Raw genomic sequence first — 19,274 nt, forward strand, 5'->3', positions numbered from 1 at the left:
ATCTGGCTAGTTTGTGGTCCCCAGTGAAGAGGGTTCAGTGCACACGTCCCCCTCAAAGTGGACCGCCTGGAACCAGAGCCCCAGAGCACAGCCGGGGTGTGCTCTGGGTGAGGAGGCCCCAGGGGTCTTTCGGCTTGAGGGAACGGTGACATTTTGCCTTTATCGTAGGCTGTCCTCACCCACAGCCTCTCACCGGATCCTTACCAGCAGCTCTTGCCGCAGCGAGACACGGTGCGCCGGGCCTGCACTGGGTGCTACGGGTGACACGGGGATCTGGCAGCAGTGCCCCCGTGGGTGCTGGAAGGGAGTAGCCAGCCCCGGAGCACTTGGGGCCCAGACGGACCATTGCGTATATGAAAGCGATAGGGTGGGTGTTTGGGGGGGCGGAGCTGGAGGATCAGGGTCCCTAGGAAGCAGCCCCTGAGGTGCCCAGCAGGGCTGACTGTCCTGGGGAGCAACTTACTGTGCCCAGGTCCCGTCTGTGCCCCTCCTGCCCCCCCCCCCACTCTCACAGTCACACCCTCTGTCTTGGTTGGGGAAGGAGTGGGGAGTCTCCCATTGGGGGGCCCATCCCAGTGTTGTCCTGGGCATTTTGCCAGACCTGCCCCATCTTGCAGACTAGGTGAGGACAAGAGCCTGTGCAGTTCAGAGGGTCCCTAAGACCCTGGCGGCGGTCTTGTCTTACGAGCACCAAACCCCAGAGTGTAGGATTCAGATAGTTCCTTGCCAGTGTTTGAAGCCATGTTTTCTTGTTCCCTGAGAGACAAGAGGGAGCTGCCTCAGTCCACTCGGGCTGCTGTGGCAAGGACCACAGACTGGGGGCTTTTACACAGTGGACTTGATTTTCTCGCAGCTCTGAAGGCGGGAGGCCCGAGGTCAGGATGCCGGGGCAGTGGGGTCCTGGTGGCAGGGCCAGGTGAGCTCTGGGGCCTCTTTTCCAGGGCAGGCATCCCATTCAGGAGGGCTCCGGGGGCACAAACGTGCAGACCACAGCAGGAGTCCATCCAAGGTAGCAAGCGGTTCAGTAGAGAACAGGGAAAGCCTCGTTTCCTCCGCCTTAACCTGAACGCATTCAGGTGGCTCTGCTGGTTGTTCCTGAAGCGCTTTTGGAGAGCTGCCCACCGAGGTCACGAGCCCGTGTTTTCACTCGGAAGTGGATAGAGAGAAACCAGAGTGCCCACTGCCCACCCGCAATGGGTGAGCTGGGGTCCCAGCCTCAGCAGAACTTGGCCGAGGCACCAGTCCTGGCGAGGTTTTTAAGCAACAAGTTTTACTTTTTGTCTGCACAGACCTGTAAAGCAAAAACACCTAAGAAATTTTGAACAGCAGGTGGTTCCTAGATTTCTCTCTCTGTAGTTACCGCTTGAGAAGCTTACCGTGCTGTGGGTCCTTTTGCTTCAGTGGAATATTAATAATGACAGTGTTATTCGGAAAGCAGCAGACTTTGGATTGGCCACCTAAAGGACTGCAGTGCCACTTGTGCAGTCGAGTCAGGATGAGCGTGGGGTCGCTGAGAGGGAGCGCTGCCAGGTCGGCAGGATGTTGCGTGTCCTCTCAAATTCCTGGGCGTGCCCTCGTTAGTGACTGTCCCATTAATAAAAACGGAATTGTGAAAGAGACTTTAATTGGGAAAGCTTGCTTTTTTTTAGTACTTCAGAGAACTTTCAGCATCTTCTCAATCCCTCCTCATCCCCAGCAAAGGATTTGTTATGAGACGGAAGACTCTTAACGTGAAATATCAGTAACTGTGAACTTTGGCCCAGCCTGTTAGAACCATAAATTGAGTTAGCAGAGTCCGAAATAATGAGGTTACGTTGTAGCATTGGATGTAATTTGTGACGGAAATAATGAGGTTATGTTGTAGCATTGGATATAATTTGTGACCAGGAGGTTAGAATTGTTTCAAAATTAAAATTGTTACCTTTGAATATTGTTTCGGGGGTGTGAGATTCAGAGGACCACCCTGTTTTGCCGCTAGGTGGGCAGGGCAGGTGTGCACTTGTGTGTTATCTTTTTGAGAAGCCGCAACTGTTTTCTCGTGTTTGTTGTGCTGTGAAAATAAGGGCTTCATCGTGGTTATATATTACATTTTAAAGTATCTCAGAGAAATTAGTCTCCAGTCCATAGAACTAAACATCTTCAAATGGGCAAGATGCGGTTACTTACTGTCGCGAGCTTTGTAGAAGTGAAGCCTCCAGATTTACGTGGTTGTAGAGTCGGGCATCACTCACGTTGTTTGTTTGGGGAGCGTATTTTTGGTTTTGCTTTAAAGAAAACCACTTCTGGCAGCTTAATGTTTTTCAAGCATTGGACAGTCTGAAGGGAAAATGAAATGGTGGTTTTAGAACAGTTTTGTGGAAGCAAATGTTTCCTCTCCTCTGACACTGAAGTGCGGATACGTGTGACTGCTTGGCGTGTATCCAGCGTGTTCTTGAGCTACCGGAAATGGTGTGTTTTGAAACCCTTTTGGAGACTAAGAGCTCAGAAGCCCTGTCCAGGGTCACAGTTGGCCTCGTGAGCTGGCCCTGCCGGGTCGGCGTTTGCACTGCTGGCACAGAGGTTCCTGGTAGCGCCCCTGAGGGGCCAGAGGCGCCCGCAGCCGGGGGCCCCACTCGGGCCGCAGAGCATCGCCGATGGACTGCATTTTTCTAGGTGGTGTGTGGCAGGCGTTTTCTCGAAGATGCACAGTGTGAGACTCGAGGAAAGCAACTGACAATATTTGTTACTGATGACAAAATTCCAGCTTTAAACGGAAATTAGCATTTTGAAAAGCTTTTATCTGCCACCCTGAGCTTGATGGCTTCCCAGTAATGAATGACATTTCAGGAGATGGGTGCTAACATTAACAGATGCGTCTCATGTCGTCTAATGAAATGTGCCAGCATGTGGACTCTGCATGTGTCCAACTGGCCACCCTGCACATAGGCAAAAGATGTTTTCAGAGTGCGTACGACGCAGGAAGGTGTGGAGCATTCATGGATGTGGGTGCAGATTCATGTCACAGCTGCTTTTCATGGAACTGCGGCCTGTCGAGGTTTGATGTGGTGTCAGGGAACATCCACAGTTCTGAAAGCCTTCTCAGGTGTAATTTTGGAAATACACATCCCAGACGAGCAACCGCTCTTTGGGGTCCTCAGTTTTTAAGGGTATAAAGGGACCTCAACAGCAGAAAGTTGGAGAGCGGCCTGGGAGGTGGTGGGCTGCTGCCTGTCCTTGGGTGGCCTGGGGGAACCTAAGGTTTCGTGTTGGTATTTGTACGTCTGCTTAGGAAATGGAGCCGTTTTCAGCTGAGAGGACATTTGCACTTAGAAATGTAAAGATATAAAACTATCTCAGTGCATCATGTTCGCCTCCAGGTTTTCTCTTTCCCAGTTTCAGGGATGCCCGCCCACCATTCTTTTCCTCTGGGGAAAAGTTGTTACTAATACGGTGTGACCACCGTTTGGGGACCTGCTGTTGTGTGTGGACCCACATTTTAAGTTGTGTTAGGAACATAACACAATTTTTTTTTTTTAACTTTTGCCTTTATCATAGGGGTTTATTTTTGTTTTGTGACCTGAAATTTTACATTAGAATTTCTGGGAAGAAATTATGAAAGCGATTTTGCAAATGTAAAATCAAAAAAATGAACCAAAATGAACCAGATTATCTAAAATGATATGATCTATTCTGAATAAAGTACTTCATTCCACTTAACAGAAATAACTGGATTTTCCTTTTCTGATTATTCAGAACTCAAATCCAGAGGCATGGGGGTTTTTTTGGGGGGGGGGGTTCAGATTAACATAAATTTAAAAAACTTTTTAATTCTTGAGAGTATCGTAATTTCTTTGCTTTTATAAATGTTCACTGTTGTGAACAGTTTCTCCTGAGAAGTTTCTGGTTTTGAGATGGGTTGACCACATGTGAGAGATGTGGTGGCCATGGGGGGGCGGGGGTGACCAGAGTGAGGTGGTCGCTGTCTCTTTAAAAGGATGTGGGACGGAATGTTTGCTCTGAGGTCACCAAGGAGACCACAGTTATAGGGGAGACGGAGTGAGGTGAGGAAGAGGTGAGGTGCGGGCAGGGAGTCTTGGGTCTAGAATGCGAAATGTGTTAAAATGTTAACACCGAGGATTTACCTAGTAACAGAGACACGTTTGTGGAGCAAACTAGGTATCGTGATTGAATGAGGGCACAGGAGGAGAAACGTTTTTTAAATATGTAAATACACATAGATGAGCTGTGCCACGGTGATGTACAATAATCATAACATTAGTCCTTTGAAATCTTTCTTAGATTTTTAACTAAAAGGGTAACATAGCTATAGTGTTGAGAATTTGTAGGGCTTCCCTGGTGGCACAGTGGTTAAGAATCCACCTGCCAAGGCAGGGGACACGGGTTCGAGCCCTGGTCAGGGAACTTAAGATCCCACATGCCGCGGAGCAACTAAGCCCATGTGCGACAACTACTGAGCCTGCACTCTAGAGCCCACGAGCCACAACTACTGAGCCCGCGTGCCACAACTACTGAAGCCATGCGCCTAGAGCCCGTGCTCCACAACAAGAGAAGCCACCGAAATGAGAAACCCACGCACTACAACGAAGAGTAGCCCCCCGCTCACTGCAACTAGAGAAAACCCATGCGCAGCAACAAAGACCAACGTAGCCAAAAATTAAATAGATTTTAAAAAAAAAAGAATTTGTAAATAATGACTTTCATGTATAATTTTTTTGTTCATCTTTTCATGTTTTGTTCCTTTCTCTCTGTCTCTGGGTTTTTATTGACCTGGGTCCATCTCAAAAGTAGGATTGTAATTAGAAAGCAGCTGGTACCAATTACCAGTTTTGAAACCCTCCTTCCCACTGAGGCCTCTGCCCACCAGCTTCCTCCCCACCAGTGCGCCAGCCGTGGCCTGTCCAGCCCCCTGCCTTCAGAGTGTAGTCAAAGTATCTTCCCTTCTCTAAAAGCCCTTAAGGAAGCGGGGGACTTTGTTTTGTGTATTTTGTTTGTTTGTTGACTCGCCGAATGTCTTTGTAGGTCACGTAACGTACATTCAAATAAGAGATTGCTTGGAAAGCTTCATACCTTTTTTTTTTCTTAAACATGATTCTAGTTATAGTTGTTTTAAATCTTTAAACTATTTTGTTGTTTTCTTTTAGGAGCTTACTCCGTGGTCAGAGTCTCGAGATAATCTGCGTTGTAATCTGTGAATAGTGACCAGCAGCAGCAGTGTTTTCGGGGCTTGGCGCTTCCCTTGGACCCCGCAGTTGCATCAGCCAGGTTTTGGTTGTTTTTAGGAAGTCGGAAGAAGCGCCCAAGCTTTCGTGTGGGACAGGTAACATGGCAATAGTGTTAAACACCAGCAACACAATTTTAAGTTTGATGTCATGTTTTCTATTTCAAAAGCGGCATTATATGTAAAGAAACTGATGTAACAGTATTTGTTTGAAATGGTTTAAGCTTTAGCCCAAAATTTCTTGGAGAGTGTCTAATTGTGTGCTAAGAATCTGATTCAGAGCACTACTTTATTTTTACATGGGTGGTTTTTTTAGTGCATTTACGATGACGTTGTATATTCTCTCTGGTGAGAACTGTATTTTGTAGAGGAGAGTCCTTCCTGCAGAAAGCCTTGGGTGACCAGGGCAGTGGCGTGGTCCTTGGTGGCACAGGTGCTGATGTCACAGCTACTCCTGCAAGCTTCCAAGTGGCCTGGGAGAGTGTGGGCCTAGGCCCAGGGTGGGGGAGTTGCAGACCTGGACATGGAAATGGGAGGTGACAATACTTAGTGGGAACCAAAAAGAGAATGCAGTTGTGTGTGATTTTGAATTTTGTGTATTTTCTGTTTGAAGGTTTTCATTCTGTACCAGTCCTTCTCCTGGGATGGAACATGGCATAAAACCTGAGTCATCGTTAGCATTTAAATGTAATTGAAGCCTGCTTGGGAAAAAAATCTCAAGGTATATACTATCTTTTTCAGGCTTTTTCATTTTAAACAGGAGTGAAGTTTTCACAAACACGACCCTTTAAACAGTCTGTTAGAAAGAGGAGACAAGAAATACACACCAAAGGCGCCGTCTGGCTCAGTATTTTCTCAGCGTCCCATCGTCTGCTGCTGCAGACCCTGTGCGCAGAGCTGGGTGGGCCTATCTTGTGTCAACACAGTCGTGGCTCGGGAATCTGGGCAGCGTTCAGCGGGGGCTGGGTGTGGGTGTTCAGCGTCCGAACCCCCCATCTCCACGTGATCCCTCCAGCAGTGTGGTTGGACGTCTCACATGTAGCTCGGGGCTTCCAAGCACTAGGCCCAGAGCCAGCACGGCGCTCTGTCCACCGAGCTCTGCGGGCAGAGCCAGGTGGGCCCCGCGTCTCTGTGCGGGAGAGCCCGAGGCACCCGCCACCTTGTCCTGGCCTGGCCTGGCCTGGCCTGGCCTGGCCTGGCAGCGCTGCTGCTCGCTTCCTATTTCCCCGCTACCTCTTGTACAAATCCTCGTCCTCAGCAGTTGATAAATTCACAGATTTGGTTTGCTAGTTGTGTTTTTCTACTGAACATTAGATACGTAACTGTTACAGTTTTCTTCAAGAATCCCCTTGAATCCTCTCACCGCACTTTAGGAAACGCCTTCAGTTTTTGTAGGTGGAGAATTGTTGCGATTCACCATGTCTGGGTTTCCTCCGTGCAGGTGGTGCCCCTTCTCATGCGCTCTCGTGGCTGGTGGGTGCCGGTCCTGGGCCTGGACCGCAGCCCTGGCTGACGCCTGGCGTGGTTTGGTTGCATTTCCCTGTTAGGTATGGACGAGAAGGGTGACCCGAGTGGTGAGGACACACCCAAGGCCATCAAGCCCACCAGCAAAGAGTTCAGGAAGACGTGGGGGTTCCGGAGGACCACTATTGCCAAGCGCGAGGGCGCCGGGGATGCGGAGGTGGATGCCCTGGAGCCGCTGCCCCGGCAGCAGCAGAGCCCGTCGCTGCGTCGCAGCGGAAGGCAGCCGAAGCGGACCGAGCGGGTGGAGGAGTTCCTGACCACGGTACGGCGCCGGGGCCGGAGGGGCACCCCCGTGTCCCTAGAGGACTCGGCGGAGCCGGTGTCCTGTCCAGCGACAGATGGGGAGAGCGCCTCCGAGGGGAGCGTGGAGAGCACCTCGGACGGGAAGAGCGGTCCCAGGTCCGGCTCCACGGGTGCTAAGGAACGAACGGCCTCCTTGGCAAAGGCCAGAGGGGGTGGCGACGAGGATGACACCTCCGATAGCGACAGTGACGGGTTGACTTTGAAAGAACTCCAGAATCGCCTGCGGAGAAAGCGCGAGCAGGAGCCCACCGACAGGCCCCCAAAGGGCATCCAGAACCGCCTGAGGAAGAAGCATCGGGAGGAGGACCCAGTGGAGACCATGGACGTTGAGGCAGGCGATGCAATGGAGGGCTCGCTGCCCGTCCCGCAGGAGCCGGAGGCCGACCTGGGGGCTGCGTCCCAGGCGGCAAAAATGGACAGAGAGAGCCAGCTGGAAGGGAGGGCGGCCCCAGGGGGTAATGCAGAGGAACCCGGAGACGCAGTCCGACACAAGCCTGAATGTGAGGTGTACGACCCCAATGCCCTGTACTGCCTGTGCCGCCAGCCTCACAACAACAGGTGGGTCGTGGGAGGAGGGAGTGGCTGCCCAGGCTTCCGGGGGGAGTCCGAGCTGTGAAAAGTGCCAGAGAGGGTTTTCCATTCGTCTTAGTTTAGAGAGTCCCAGGGTGGCCTGAATGAGGGACTTGTTCTCTTGGGAAAGACGAACAAGTCATTGTCAAAAAACAAAACCAAAAACGGGGTGGGTGGGCACTGCCAAGAGCCACACCCTCCACCGAGGTGGGGGCTGGCGTGGGACATTGGCCGCCTCGGTCCCACCAGCCACGGATGAGGCGGCCTGGACCAGTGGGGATCTGCTGTCCCAGAGAGCTCGCTGGGTGACGCTGCTCCAGACTGGCTGCGGCTGGGCTGTGGTGTGGACAGAGGGGTGGGGGGCGGGGGGGTAGAGGCGTGGCTGCCCTTCTGTGGACAGGAACTGTGGTGTCAGGGGCGGGGTGCTCCCCTCAAAGGGAAGATGAAGCACGTTTGAATGTTAGTAAAATTGAGAAGGGCACGTGGATGCTCTTTATTCTGTTCTCTCCACCTTTCTGTGTTATTTTTGTTTTTTTCATAATAGAATGTTGAAATTTGACTTGTGTTTAAAATTGAGTTGGTCTCTCACTTTCCATTCCTAATACCATTATTTTATCATTCCAGGTTTATGATTTGCTGTGACCGATGTGAAGAATGGTTTCATGGCGACTGTGTGGGCATTTCGGAGGCTCGAGGGAGGCTCTTGGAAAGGAACGGGGAGGATTACATCTGCCCAAACTGCACCATCCTGCAAGTGCAGGACGAGCCCAGCTCCGAGACCACAGGCACGCAGGACTCGAGGTCGAGACCTGCGGATGCTGACGGCACGGATTGTACAAGTATAGGAACCGTGGAGCAGAAATCGAGTGAAGACCAAGGAATTAAGGGTAGAATTGAGAAAGCTGCAAACCCAAGTGGCAAGAAAAAACTCAAGATATTCCAGCCTGTAAGTACCTGTCTCCCAAGGTCAGTGGTAGAGGTGACCATGGAGCCCTCAGCTGCCGTTGGCAGAAACATCAAGACAGAAGGGTTTGTCTTCTGAGATAAGTTAGCTTTTCCCAGGAGTGGCATTGTGCGTGGGGCTGGGCTCTGCGAGCTCCCAGGTCCATGCACCTGCTCAAGGCTGGCAGGCCTATCTATTCTCTCTCTATGTTAGTTAATCATATCTATCTTCTATGCTGTTATTACTGACTTAACATTTTCCATAAGTGGACTCATTTTTTTAAGTCTTCCCTTAAGTTTTCTCATGAATGGATCCTGAGCTTGAAGTACATATATGAACAAACAAAATTATTTTTGAGTCACGGGGGCACGTGTGCACCTGTATTACCCGTCACAGCCTTGAGAGAACCAGTGGTCTTGTCCCTACCTTGCAGCAAGATGCCAAGGCCAGCGGTGGTGGCCGCACGCCTCCCCAGGGTGACAAGACAGCTGCAGCTGGCACGCCCTCTGTGATGGTGTTCTCCCACTCACCAGTGCTTGTGCAGCTCTTTTTTCTCCTTTCCCAGCTCTGTTCACTCGTGTCTCCTGCCCAAGGGCCATGATTCTTTGTCATGGTTTCCGTGCATCTTGAGAGCTGTCTCAGGCTCTCGTGATTGTCCTACTCAGAGCATGTTTCCACCCCAGGCCTTCCTTGAATTGGGGGCCCATGCCGCCCCCACAGCCCGTTCTCTAGCCGGTGTTGGGCATGCAGACGGCTTTGCAGTGGCCGTGTCATAGCTCCCCGCCGTCTCCCCCTTGCACTGAGTTAGCCTCGAGGGCTGGACCATTTAAATTTTACTGTCGTGGGGGTATGAGGAGGCACCAAGTGGAAGTATGATAACTGGTAAGGAAGAAGAATTAATGGAAATGTAAGTCAGTAGGAAACGTCATGTTATTGCTGATGTGTTTGAGACTACACATAAACTTAAGTATTTCTCTGAGTAAAACTTGGATTCTGTGGAGGAAAAACAATTAAGTGCATAATTTGAGATACAAGATTTTGCTCAAGTACATTTGAGGGGTATGTTCATGTGTGTTATTAGTCTCGACCATCAAAACATGCTCTAGTGATCATGGACAGCTGTGTTCAGCCCTGGTAGTGAACCAGGTTCCTACTGCACGGCAGGCAACCACAGACTTGCTTATTAGCAGCTTAAACAACACACATTTATTAGCTCAGAAGTCCAGGCCTGGCTTAGCTGGGCCCCCTCTGCTCTGGGTCTTACAAGACTGCCCTCCAGGTGTCGGTGGGGGCTGAGGTCTCATCAGAGCTTTGGCTGGGGAAAGATCCACTTCCAAAAGCTCTGACTTGATTTAGCATGTAAAACATGTCCCGGGCAATTTTTGTGGCATGGTAATACCGAAAAGTTATCTGTTGTTTCTGAGACCCACGTTTAATTGGGTGTCCTGGGTGTTGTCTCACAACCTTGCCCGCTGAGCCTAGGCATGGGCGCCTTCTCAGCAGAGCCAGCAGTGGAATCCTCTCTCTTCTGGAGGCTCAGTTCCTCTTTTAAGGGTTTTCAGTTGATGAAGTCGGACCCTTTGGACTAACTCACAATCCTCTCACTTGGGATCTTAATTTCGTTGGTAAAATCCCTGCCCATTTGCCTGATAAGGGAACCTACTTGTGGTGTGAAAGCCCATTGTGTTCAGAAGTGTGCAGCGCGAGTCCCGGGGTCCCCTTAGAGTTCGCCCATCATGCGTGGCATGAAGGGCAGTTAAGAACTTGAGTGCCTTACTCAGGGGAGGTAGATTTGTGTGTTTTGAATAAACAAAGGTACATTTTTATTCATTATTTTTTCATACATGATTAAAAGCAGTAATCTCGGTACCATAAATAGTTATGTTACGAAGTGCCATACCCACCAAAGTGGGTGAGTACACTGAAGCCACGTCTGATCCTGCAGGTCGTGGAGGCGCCTGGTGCCGCCAGATGCATCGGCCCCGGGTGCTCGAGTGTGGCGCAGCCCGACTCTGTCTACTGCAGCAGCGACTGTATCCTGAAACACGCCGCGGCCACCATGCGCTTCCTGAGCGCAGGCAAAGAGCAGAAACCAAAACCTAAAGAGAAACCCAAGACAAAGCCGGAAAAAATCATTCTTCAGAAATGTAGCGTTCAGGTAAATTGACTGAGACCAACCATGTGTGTAGTTGAAACCAAAAGCATCTGGAGGTTACAGGCTCGGTGGGTTGATTTGGAGAGTGTAGGGCACACAGGCCCAGACGGGATGCAGGCACCTTCACACTGCCCTCCGTCTTGCCCACCAGTGTTCTCGTCAGAACTACAAATAGGCAGGTGTTCTCATGTTTTCCTTCTCCGCCTCTAGTCGAGGGATTAACTGATGGAAACGTGGGAACCGGCTGCTGCGTGGAATAGCTCTCCACACACACACCAGCCCCGCTGGGAGGAGAGCGGTCCCTGTTGAAGTCTGTGTGGGGAGTTGACGCGCAGGCAGCGGGGTGGCAAGTGGGTTCTGGGGGTGCCGCACTGAGCGCCTGGTGGGGTACAGGGATGTCGTGTGTACGCCTGTCCTTTCTCCACGTGCTGTTGGGTCTGCAGCTGCTGCCTGTCCGTGTTGCTTGGGCGCGTTCTCACACAGGGCCCCGGCCCGCCGTGCTCTCCGCCGTGCTTCACTGCCTCACTCCATGGCCCCTCGGTTATCCTGGCGGCCTAGCACCTCATCAGGATGCTAGGATGACGGGTTATTCTGTCAGGGACCTTCTCATCACTCGGATGTTGACGCGGGCCTGCTGGATGTGGGGGAGTAGCCAAGCCCTCTGCTGAGCAGATGCAGGGTATTGGGCTTAGGATGGCCCAGGAGCTGATTGAGTTGTGACCCTCACTGCAGAGTGAAATGAGCAAAGGTTCATTTCTGACCTCCTTAATGATTGGGGCTTTACTGATTATCCAGGCAGGCATTAAAATCTCTTCTGTGCACAAGAGACTGGCTCCAGACAAGAAGGAGAACACAGTGAAGAAGGTGGCGGTGGTCCCTCCAAGGAGTGAGGTCCTCGCTAAGGAGCCGACCTGTGAGAGCAGCACGCCATCCTGGGCCAGCGACCACAATTACAATGCAGTAAAGCCAGAAAAGACTGCTGCCCCCTGGCCGCCACTGTTGTATAAATGTATGTATCACCCGGGGGGAGCTCTGGACCCTTCCCGGTCTTTCTGGACGGCCGTGCACTCGGGCCTGTCCAGAGCTAGGAGTTCTAGCCGTGTTTTCTGCTGCACCTGCAGAGATCAAAGCCCTTGCCCGAGTCGAGGAGACCTCCTGAGGCCCGCGTGCCCATCCTTAGTCTGTCGGGACTTCCTGTCAGTGTTTCCAAAAAGCTGTACCAGCCCTGTTGCTGAATGTCTCACCTCTGACGATTGATGTCTTTAATCGCTTTTCTTTATTATCAGGCTCTGGTAAGTATGTGTAGTATCTTCAGCAGAAATCTGCCAAGGGGGCGCGCTGCCTGGCACTCAAGGTCCGCTGTCGTCCAGATGTTCACCACAGCGCCGTCACCGCCGTGGGCTCTCCACGCGGGGGCCTTTCCACACAGTCTGCTCCCAGCACACGTGACCCTCACTTCCTTGTATGTTGTGGGAACCTATTACTATTAGCACGGTAGTGTTGTAGCTGATTTTCAACTGAAGCATGATTTTCAGGAGTTATATTATTTTTGACCGAACCGGAATTTTTTTTATGTCCAATTCACATACTACACACAACATAAACACACATGCCAGTCTTGAAGGCCGTTCACCCTGCTTCCTGTGCTTGAAGGTAAGCGAGCACAGTGTCTCTTCACCTGGGCAGCACCCAGACCAGGAGTCTTGGCGTGCACTGCTGGGTCGTCCGCCCCAGGCTTCGAGTGCAGACAGACCTCTGCAATCCCAGATGAGACCATGCAGCTTGAATCTTCTCTCTTTCTTCTTTTTTTCAGCTCATTCTCCAAAATTAAATTTTAGAAATTTAAATTGCTCTGGGGCACATCTTATTCTATGATTAAGGTCGTTTTGTGTTCAGTTTTTGTTGATGCTATCTTTTCTACTCTTGCAACTTTTTTTAAAAGCACAAGAGATTAAATGGCCCTAAATTCCAAGATTACAGCCATGTGCTGCTTCCTCCTCTCAGCCGGCTCTTTAGGCCAGTGGCCTGAGGGAAGGCCTCGTGGATGTAGTGTGGCTAGAAAACTGCAGAACTAGATGCATTTTGAGACTGTAAATGACCCAAGACCTAAGAAATGGAGTTGCAAGTAAACTGCAAAGCAATACTGTGTGTGTATATATATATATACATATTTATCTATTTATTTTATTTATTTTTGGATTTTTGGAGTGAGTGGTTAAATATAGAATTAACCAGTTGCTGTATTAAAATGAGTCTCAATACACCTCAGGTTGTTTGAACCAAGAACTTCATGCTAACAACGTGTCGCAAATACCCATCAAATTATAGCACCTCTACACAGTAGCGCCTTTACAGGGGTTATGAATGGACCTAAATATAAGCATCGCCCAGCTGTGAATGGGTGGGGAGCAGTCACGTTGGAATCCTGTGCTAAATGTTCTCGGTTGGTTATAGGCACGTGACAGAATAAAAGGAAAACCGAGGTGTAGCCACAAAACCCTGGGTGATTGATTTCAATTCAGCTAATTTCCATGTCTGTCGACCAGAATTGGGAGACTGCCCCCAGGCTCCGAGTGTGGAGTCAGATGTAGGGCGCACAGTGAGAAAGGAAAGTTGGGGGGGTTTGGGGGAGGGGTGGGTGCTTACTTATCCCCAGTTCTGACTTCCCGATTTTTGAAGGAGATGGGGGTGGAGGGGCGGGGAGACGGGCTGCAAGGAGGTGGTGGCTCTGCTCACAGGCGGGGTTTCTCTTCCCTCTGCCCCGCCCTCTCTCTCTGCACACCAGCTCCTCACTGAGCTCCTTCCCAGCACATTTATGTCTCAGAACTACGTGGATGGATAGCCACAGCTTCTAGCCTGCAGAAGGGACATGCTTTTGAGCTAGTTGCTTCTGATCATTTTTTGTTATCCCAGAAATGTCATCTTCCCAAAAGATGATTGGGAGGAGTGTAAAAGGTCGCTGGTAAACACCCGACTTCAGCCTCGGTGAGTAGCAGCTGTGCCTCTGCCTCTTCCCCAAACCATTACTTGACAGTGGCAGTGGCTGTGGACCTTCCCCGGGTCCCTACACACAGGCACAATGGGAGGGGGCCCCTCGCACACACTCAGCAGAACCCTGCATCCCCACCAGGGCCCCCACCTGCCTCCCTGGCTGCAGAGCGTGATATTTTTCTGGGTGCAGGTGATGCCGGGACAGCTCTTAGGAGGGGGCGTTTTCCACGTTGACCTGGATTCAGGTCAAGTCTTGGGTAGATCCTTGGGCAGCCAATGTGCTCCCCCTGGAGGTGCTCTGCCCCCCACCCCCCCTTCTCCCAGGCCATTGGCACTGGCCTTGGGTTGTGGGTTCAGGGCAGCCCTTCATGAGCATCATGGGCAAGACCTTGCTACACAGAGGCTCTGACCTGCTTCTCTCGTGGGACAGTCAGTAGATCCTTCAGGTCCTCAGGGTGATGGGATTAACATGTACTTGTTCTCTGATGGGGTTTTGTTTTTTTTTGATTGTTTTTCAGAGTTTCTGAAAACAAAAACAGTGTAACTTACGGAAACAATTGCTATTTTATTTCCCCCCCGGTCACTGTTTCTTATTCCTCCTCATGGTTCCTCTTCATTTCCTCTTCATCGCCTCTCATTACTGTCCAGGCACGGGCATGAAGAGGGCTGAAAATGTTCTTCTAAAGTGTCCCTGGTTTGTTAGGGTTTGGAAGTGGAATTGTGACAGGCATAGGCACATTTCTCCATGTTTGAGGCTCCCTAAATGGCCCTGAGATGACTTAAAACTCGGGGGACCTGAACAAATTTTGACTGGAAAATCAGATTTCTGCAGTTTCATATAGCTTTGAGAATTGAAATGGGGACCCCTGGCAGAACCTGTGCACCCAGGTCCAGTGATATGTTAGCATCCTGCCCCAATGCAAGCATTGCCCCGTGGTCCCCGTGTGCCACATGTCCGGTCCCCGTGCTGTGGCGAAGTGGATCCGGGGACGCGGGTTTCACAGGGGTTGGTGGTGTGGGTTCCGGGAGCACGCGTCACAGGCAGTAAGAGAAGACAAGTCCCCACGGTGAGATGGGCGGGGGGGGGGGCGCCTGGGACCCAGGGGTGTTTGGTAGAAATGGAACGCTCGGAGAGGCATGTTTTATCAGCTGCACGAGGTGTTTTTATCTGTCTCTTCCAGATCTTCAGTGGCAAAAAAATGTGGGTGGGGACAAAGCAGCCTTGTACATCTCACCAATCTCCTCCCGCCATTTGGAGAGAGAACCAAAACTTGTCCTGATAAAGATTTACCTTGACAGCTGTTTTGAAAGTTATCCAAATAGCTGGAATTTTCTTGGTCACTGACATTCTCTCGTATTTAAGTGTTTTACTTTTTACAGGTTTTTTTTTAATAGCCAACTGTTCAGAAAATTAGTGCAGGAAAGGTTTCGCATGTACATGTACTTTTTCTGACAGAGACCCTCAGATGTACCCTGACTGCCCCCCTTAGTTCTTGTGCTTCAGCGGGGTGGGGGGGGGGTAGAAGTTTCTAGCAGGATTGCTCCTGCTCACCTCACCTGCTCTTTGGCCTTCGTGTAGCCTCTGGGGCTCTGCATCTCCTGTGGCACTGTTCACAGACGGTCCCGCGGCAGAGTCCCTTAGGTGACATCAAGTCCCAAGGGTTCTTTCTGAAGATGCAGCTGTAAACCCTCCCACACGGTGTAGGAGTCTCAGGTATATTTGAAGCTGTAAAGTAATGTTTTTGATTTTTTGCGTGTTGCACATCACCGTGCACGTAGTCATAGTCTTACCTTCTGAAAGTTAAAGAAGTAAACCTGGAAGATCGATAAGAAGGGTTTCACTTTGATTTCTGTCAACGGAGGTCGGGGCGTTGCTGTGCACCTGGAGGCGTCAGCAAGACGAGCACAAAGGTAACGGCCGCTTAACCCGCCGGGGTCAGCAGGTGCCGCGGGCCATACGCCCCAGAGTCTTGACACGCCCCCGGCCCCATCATGTTGCCTGAAGTAGCAGGTGATGCAGGCACAGATAACGGTTAAAGTTGAACCTTGTCAAAGTGGTGAAAGTGCCTGCTGGCGGGTTTTGGAGGTGAGGGAAAGCAGCAGCTCTACTCGCAGCTGAGTCTCAGGTCTGGCGGCCAGTCCGCAGCGGTCCAGCTGGCGTAGACAGGAGAGCGGAGCGCCCGCCTCACACAGCCTCGGCCCCGTGTCCTTCTCGTGGTTCATGCTGAGGGATGATGTGACCATCTTTTTCATATATTACCAGTCCAACATGAGTTGGGTTTTGGTTTTCAAAATCTGTGAAACTCTGAAAACAAGGAAGGGTCCATTTGCCTCCGGAGGTGTACTTGGTTTTTTGCAAGCTTGTTATGGCCAGTGCTATGCACCTCTCTCTTGAGGTGTAAGTTGCTCAAATACTGCACATCAGTAAGAAAAAAGTCAATCTGGACAAGCTTTGTGTAGCCCCAGATCATGGCAGTTGGGCTGTGGACCCACATACAGACCCCTAGCAATGGAGAGCAGCTGGCGGGAGGGCCCCGGAGATGGAGATCAGGCCTCCCAAGTCTTCGGTGGGGATTCTCTCTGTTTCTGTGTAAGCATAACTTTACTTCTACAGGAATAATTCACTGCAAAATATTTAAGCAAAGGCACAAAAGCAAAATGGTTCTCTCTTGCTCCTTGAATTTTCACACTAGGAAAAGTCTTGACAGCCAAGAAACAAAGTTGAAATGAGAAACGTCCTCGTACACGTGTCAGGCTGAGCTGAAAATAGAGCTGTCGTCACAGTGAGCTGAGTCCACTCCCCCAACCCCTGCTGCGGCTCCGCTGTGTCCTCGGAGCCCTGGCAGGTCCCGTTACCCGGCCCTCAGTGGCGGTAGCTGCCTCGGCCTCACCACTCAGCCTGGGTGGATCTGGGGCCCTGTGGGAATGGGGTGGGGAGGGGACGCTCCGACCTGCACCACGTGGCCTGGCTTGGCGCCTGGTCACATCAGAAGCTCTTTGATTCCTTTGGCATTTACAGCCAATCATTCTGAGTAGTGTCTACCCCCCACCGTGTCAGTGTGACTGAAAGCCTCCTATCTGGGAATTTTTAGGGTAAATTGGCACCTCTTTGGGGCAGGACAAAAGGTATAAAGCAGTGACCGTCCCTCAGGGTTTCTCACTGGTCCCTGTGAGGGGCCACCCCGGCAACGGCTGTCACTCAGCTGTCACTGGGCGGGGGCCACGCGATGCTGCGCGACTCGGCTCCTGCCCGGCGCTGGTTCCTCGCCCTGCTGCGCAGCACTGTGCTCGGAGCAGCGCGGCTTCCACTCCCGTCTCGTCCTGCCCCCGCCAAGGCCCGCCAGTGCCACCCAGTGGCCAGCGATGCCATAGCGCCACGGCCCACCTTGCCGTGTGATAAGGCCCCCAGTTTCATGCTTACTGGGAAGTTAGCCAATTAGAGTGTTGCTGGTCCCTGAGTGCCCCGGCCTGCCTGGTTCCTACCGGACTTCACCACAAACAACTCGTTTCCACTATAAACCAATGGCCAGACCCAGCAGAAACGACGTCATCTGGGGCGGTGGCCTGGCCACCGGCCAGCCTTTCCTCCTGCATCTGCTCCCCAAGACAGCACCTGGCCTGGAACTTGGGCCACTCTTTTCCCCACATGCAGCCCCCGGGATGGCCCAGACTGGGTGCACACTCCCAGGAGGCCGTCTCTGTCCAGCAGATGGGCAGGTGGTCACCCTGCCTCGAGCTGGCAGCGCTGGGGGCCTGCCACTGCTGGAGCCACTACCATGGGGGTGTGCTGCTTTCCTGTTCTCCTAGAACTGGTGCTTCGTGGTTGGTTGGTTGGTTATGCCTTGCCCTTCTGTGAACGTATACACATAAGACAGTTACAAAGGGAATTTGGATGAAGGATTTGCAAATCTGGTTTTAGCTCTACTCGGAAGTAATGCTGCTGTCACTGTCAGACACTTTGGCACTACACGGTGTCACTGCCGTTCCGGCAGCAGCTGACCCACGTCCAGCTGACGGTGGGGCCAGAGGCAACTGTTTTCTGTTCTGAGCATTGTTCCTCAAAGTAGAAGAGGGATAGAGCTGACTTGCTGTTGGGGTCCACCAGTTTCCACGTTTTACCAATTTTTTATTTACGTAATTATACTTACATACACTCTTGAGACGCAGGTGAGGGATAATGAAAGTTGACTTTTAAAAGCCAGAAGCAGCTAATTTTATAAAAGAGCAGCCTAATGGTTAAGGAAAGCCATCCCCTGCTTTTTAAATAGATTACGTTCATTTACTGTTATCACTCTTGGATAGCAGGTCACTTTAATCACCTGTACTATGAATGTCCTAAAAGTAAGCTCCTGGCTTCTGTTCTCCCTGAATGAGAGAAAACACCGGTTAGACCAGTAGAAGCGTTGATCTTGGGGAGTGAATGTTTTCGAAGTCAACAGGACTTGTCACTTGAAACAATGTAAATGTCACATAAGATTTGCTTGAGACCCCATCATGAGCGCCTCATTGAGAATTCTGGAAGCACCTTAGGCCAGCTTTTTAGAGTTGCTTAAAAGTGGGCTACTGAAGTAATCTCAGCAAAGTTTGTAAAAAGTCAGTGACTGAGCTGGTTTTAGGACTCGATTTTAATCCTGACGGGTTGGTTCCTTCATCCCCTGCTGGCAGTCACAGCTGGCACCGCGTCCTGCTCCACTCCGCTCTTGTTCCTTCCCCCAAGAAGAGGGGCCTCTGTCCATTTCATTTAACCTAAGCTCTAGCAGTCCCCCCCCGCCCCCCAGATTAGGTGCTGTGGACCCTGTTAGCCAAGGCTGAGCTGGTAAAGATAAGTTTCCATGTACTGAGCTATGGTCGCGCCTTAGGAATATGGATTTGAGCTGATGAAATAATATACGTAGAAACGTAGTTCTTAGTCTTAGTTCCTATGACGTCCCCAGTTCCTACTTTGTTAGACAGTTAGCTGTGACTTGCTGACGGGACATGGGTGACAGCCAGCAGGGTGGATGTAGAGCACGAGTGGGCTGCTCAGCAGGGAGCGGGTGGTCTTGGGGAAGCCTGGACAGCATAGCCCGGGGGTGCCGGCACACGTGGGGCCAGTGATTGGGACACCGTGGACAAGGGGACGTGAGGTCGGGGGGGGGGGCTCTGTGAGATGAAAATAGGAGATGTGCAGTCAGGGTTGTTGCTTGATGACAGTGAAGTACTTCTAACACGGTTCTAAGTTTTGGATGTGTGTAGCGCTGTTGCAAACTTTGTAAAATTAGGCAATTTCACCTGTACTACGAAATGGAAAAAACTTGCGGTCCCTGGGCTTTTAATACCTTTGGCTGAACTGGCCTGACCAGTGCTGGAGGAAGGCAGTCCTGAGGGCAGCGCTCTGGCCCTTCGCCAGGATGGTCACGCAGGGTGTAGGCTGTGAACGCCTTGGGGGCTCTTGTGGGGTCAGGCCTTATTTGTAGACAGGGTCTCACCTCTCTCCCCGGACTTCAGATTTTCTCTCTGCTTCACTAGGACAGTTGCAAGAAGCACTGGCAGCTGACTGGAATTGGTGGGTCTTCAACACCTGCGTAAAA

The 19,274-nt window shown here is 51.2% G+C and overlaps 1 protein-coding gene across 4 annotated transcripts in view; it reads left to right on the forward strand.

The window, feature by feature from the left end:
• The window catches only part of DIDO1 (death inducer-obliterator 1), a 49,816-nt gene that overhangs the window by 13,723 nt on the left and 16,819 nt on the right, over positions 1-19,274 (forward strand). For all 4 annotated transcript variants that reach the window (XM_061209584.1, XM_061209585.1, XM_061209583.1 and 1 more), the window contains exons 2-7: positions 5,142-5,317; positions 5,832-5,939; positions 6,766-7,603; positions 8,240-8,561; positions 10,504-10,716; positions 11,509-11,722. In XM_061209584.1, coding sequence (XP_061065567.1) covers positions 6,768-7,603; positions 8,240-8,561; positions 10,504-10,716; positions 11,509-11,722 — 1,585 coding nt within the window. In that variant the 5' untranslated portion in view covers positions 5,142-5,317; positions 5,832-5,939; positions 6,766-6,767. The remainder of the gene's footprint in view (positions 1-5,141; positions 5,318-5,831; positions 5,940-6,765; positions 7,604-8,239; positions 8,562-10,503; positions 10,717-11,508; positions 11,723-19,274) is intronic.

The sequence above is a fragment of the Eubalaena glacialis genome, chromosome 13 (genome assembly GCF_028564815.1).
Source record: "Eubalaena glacialis isolate mEubGla1 chromosome 13, mEubGla1.1.hap2.+ XY, whole genome shotgun sequence".
NCBI lineage: Eukaryota > Metazoa > Chordata > Mammalia > Artiodactyla > Balaenidae > Eubalaena > Eubalaena glacialis.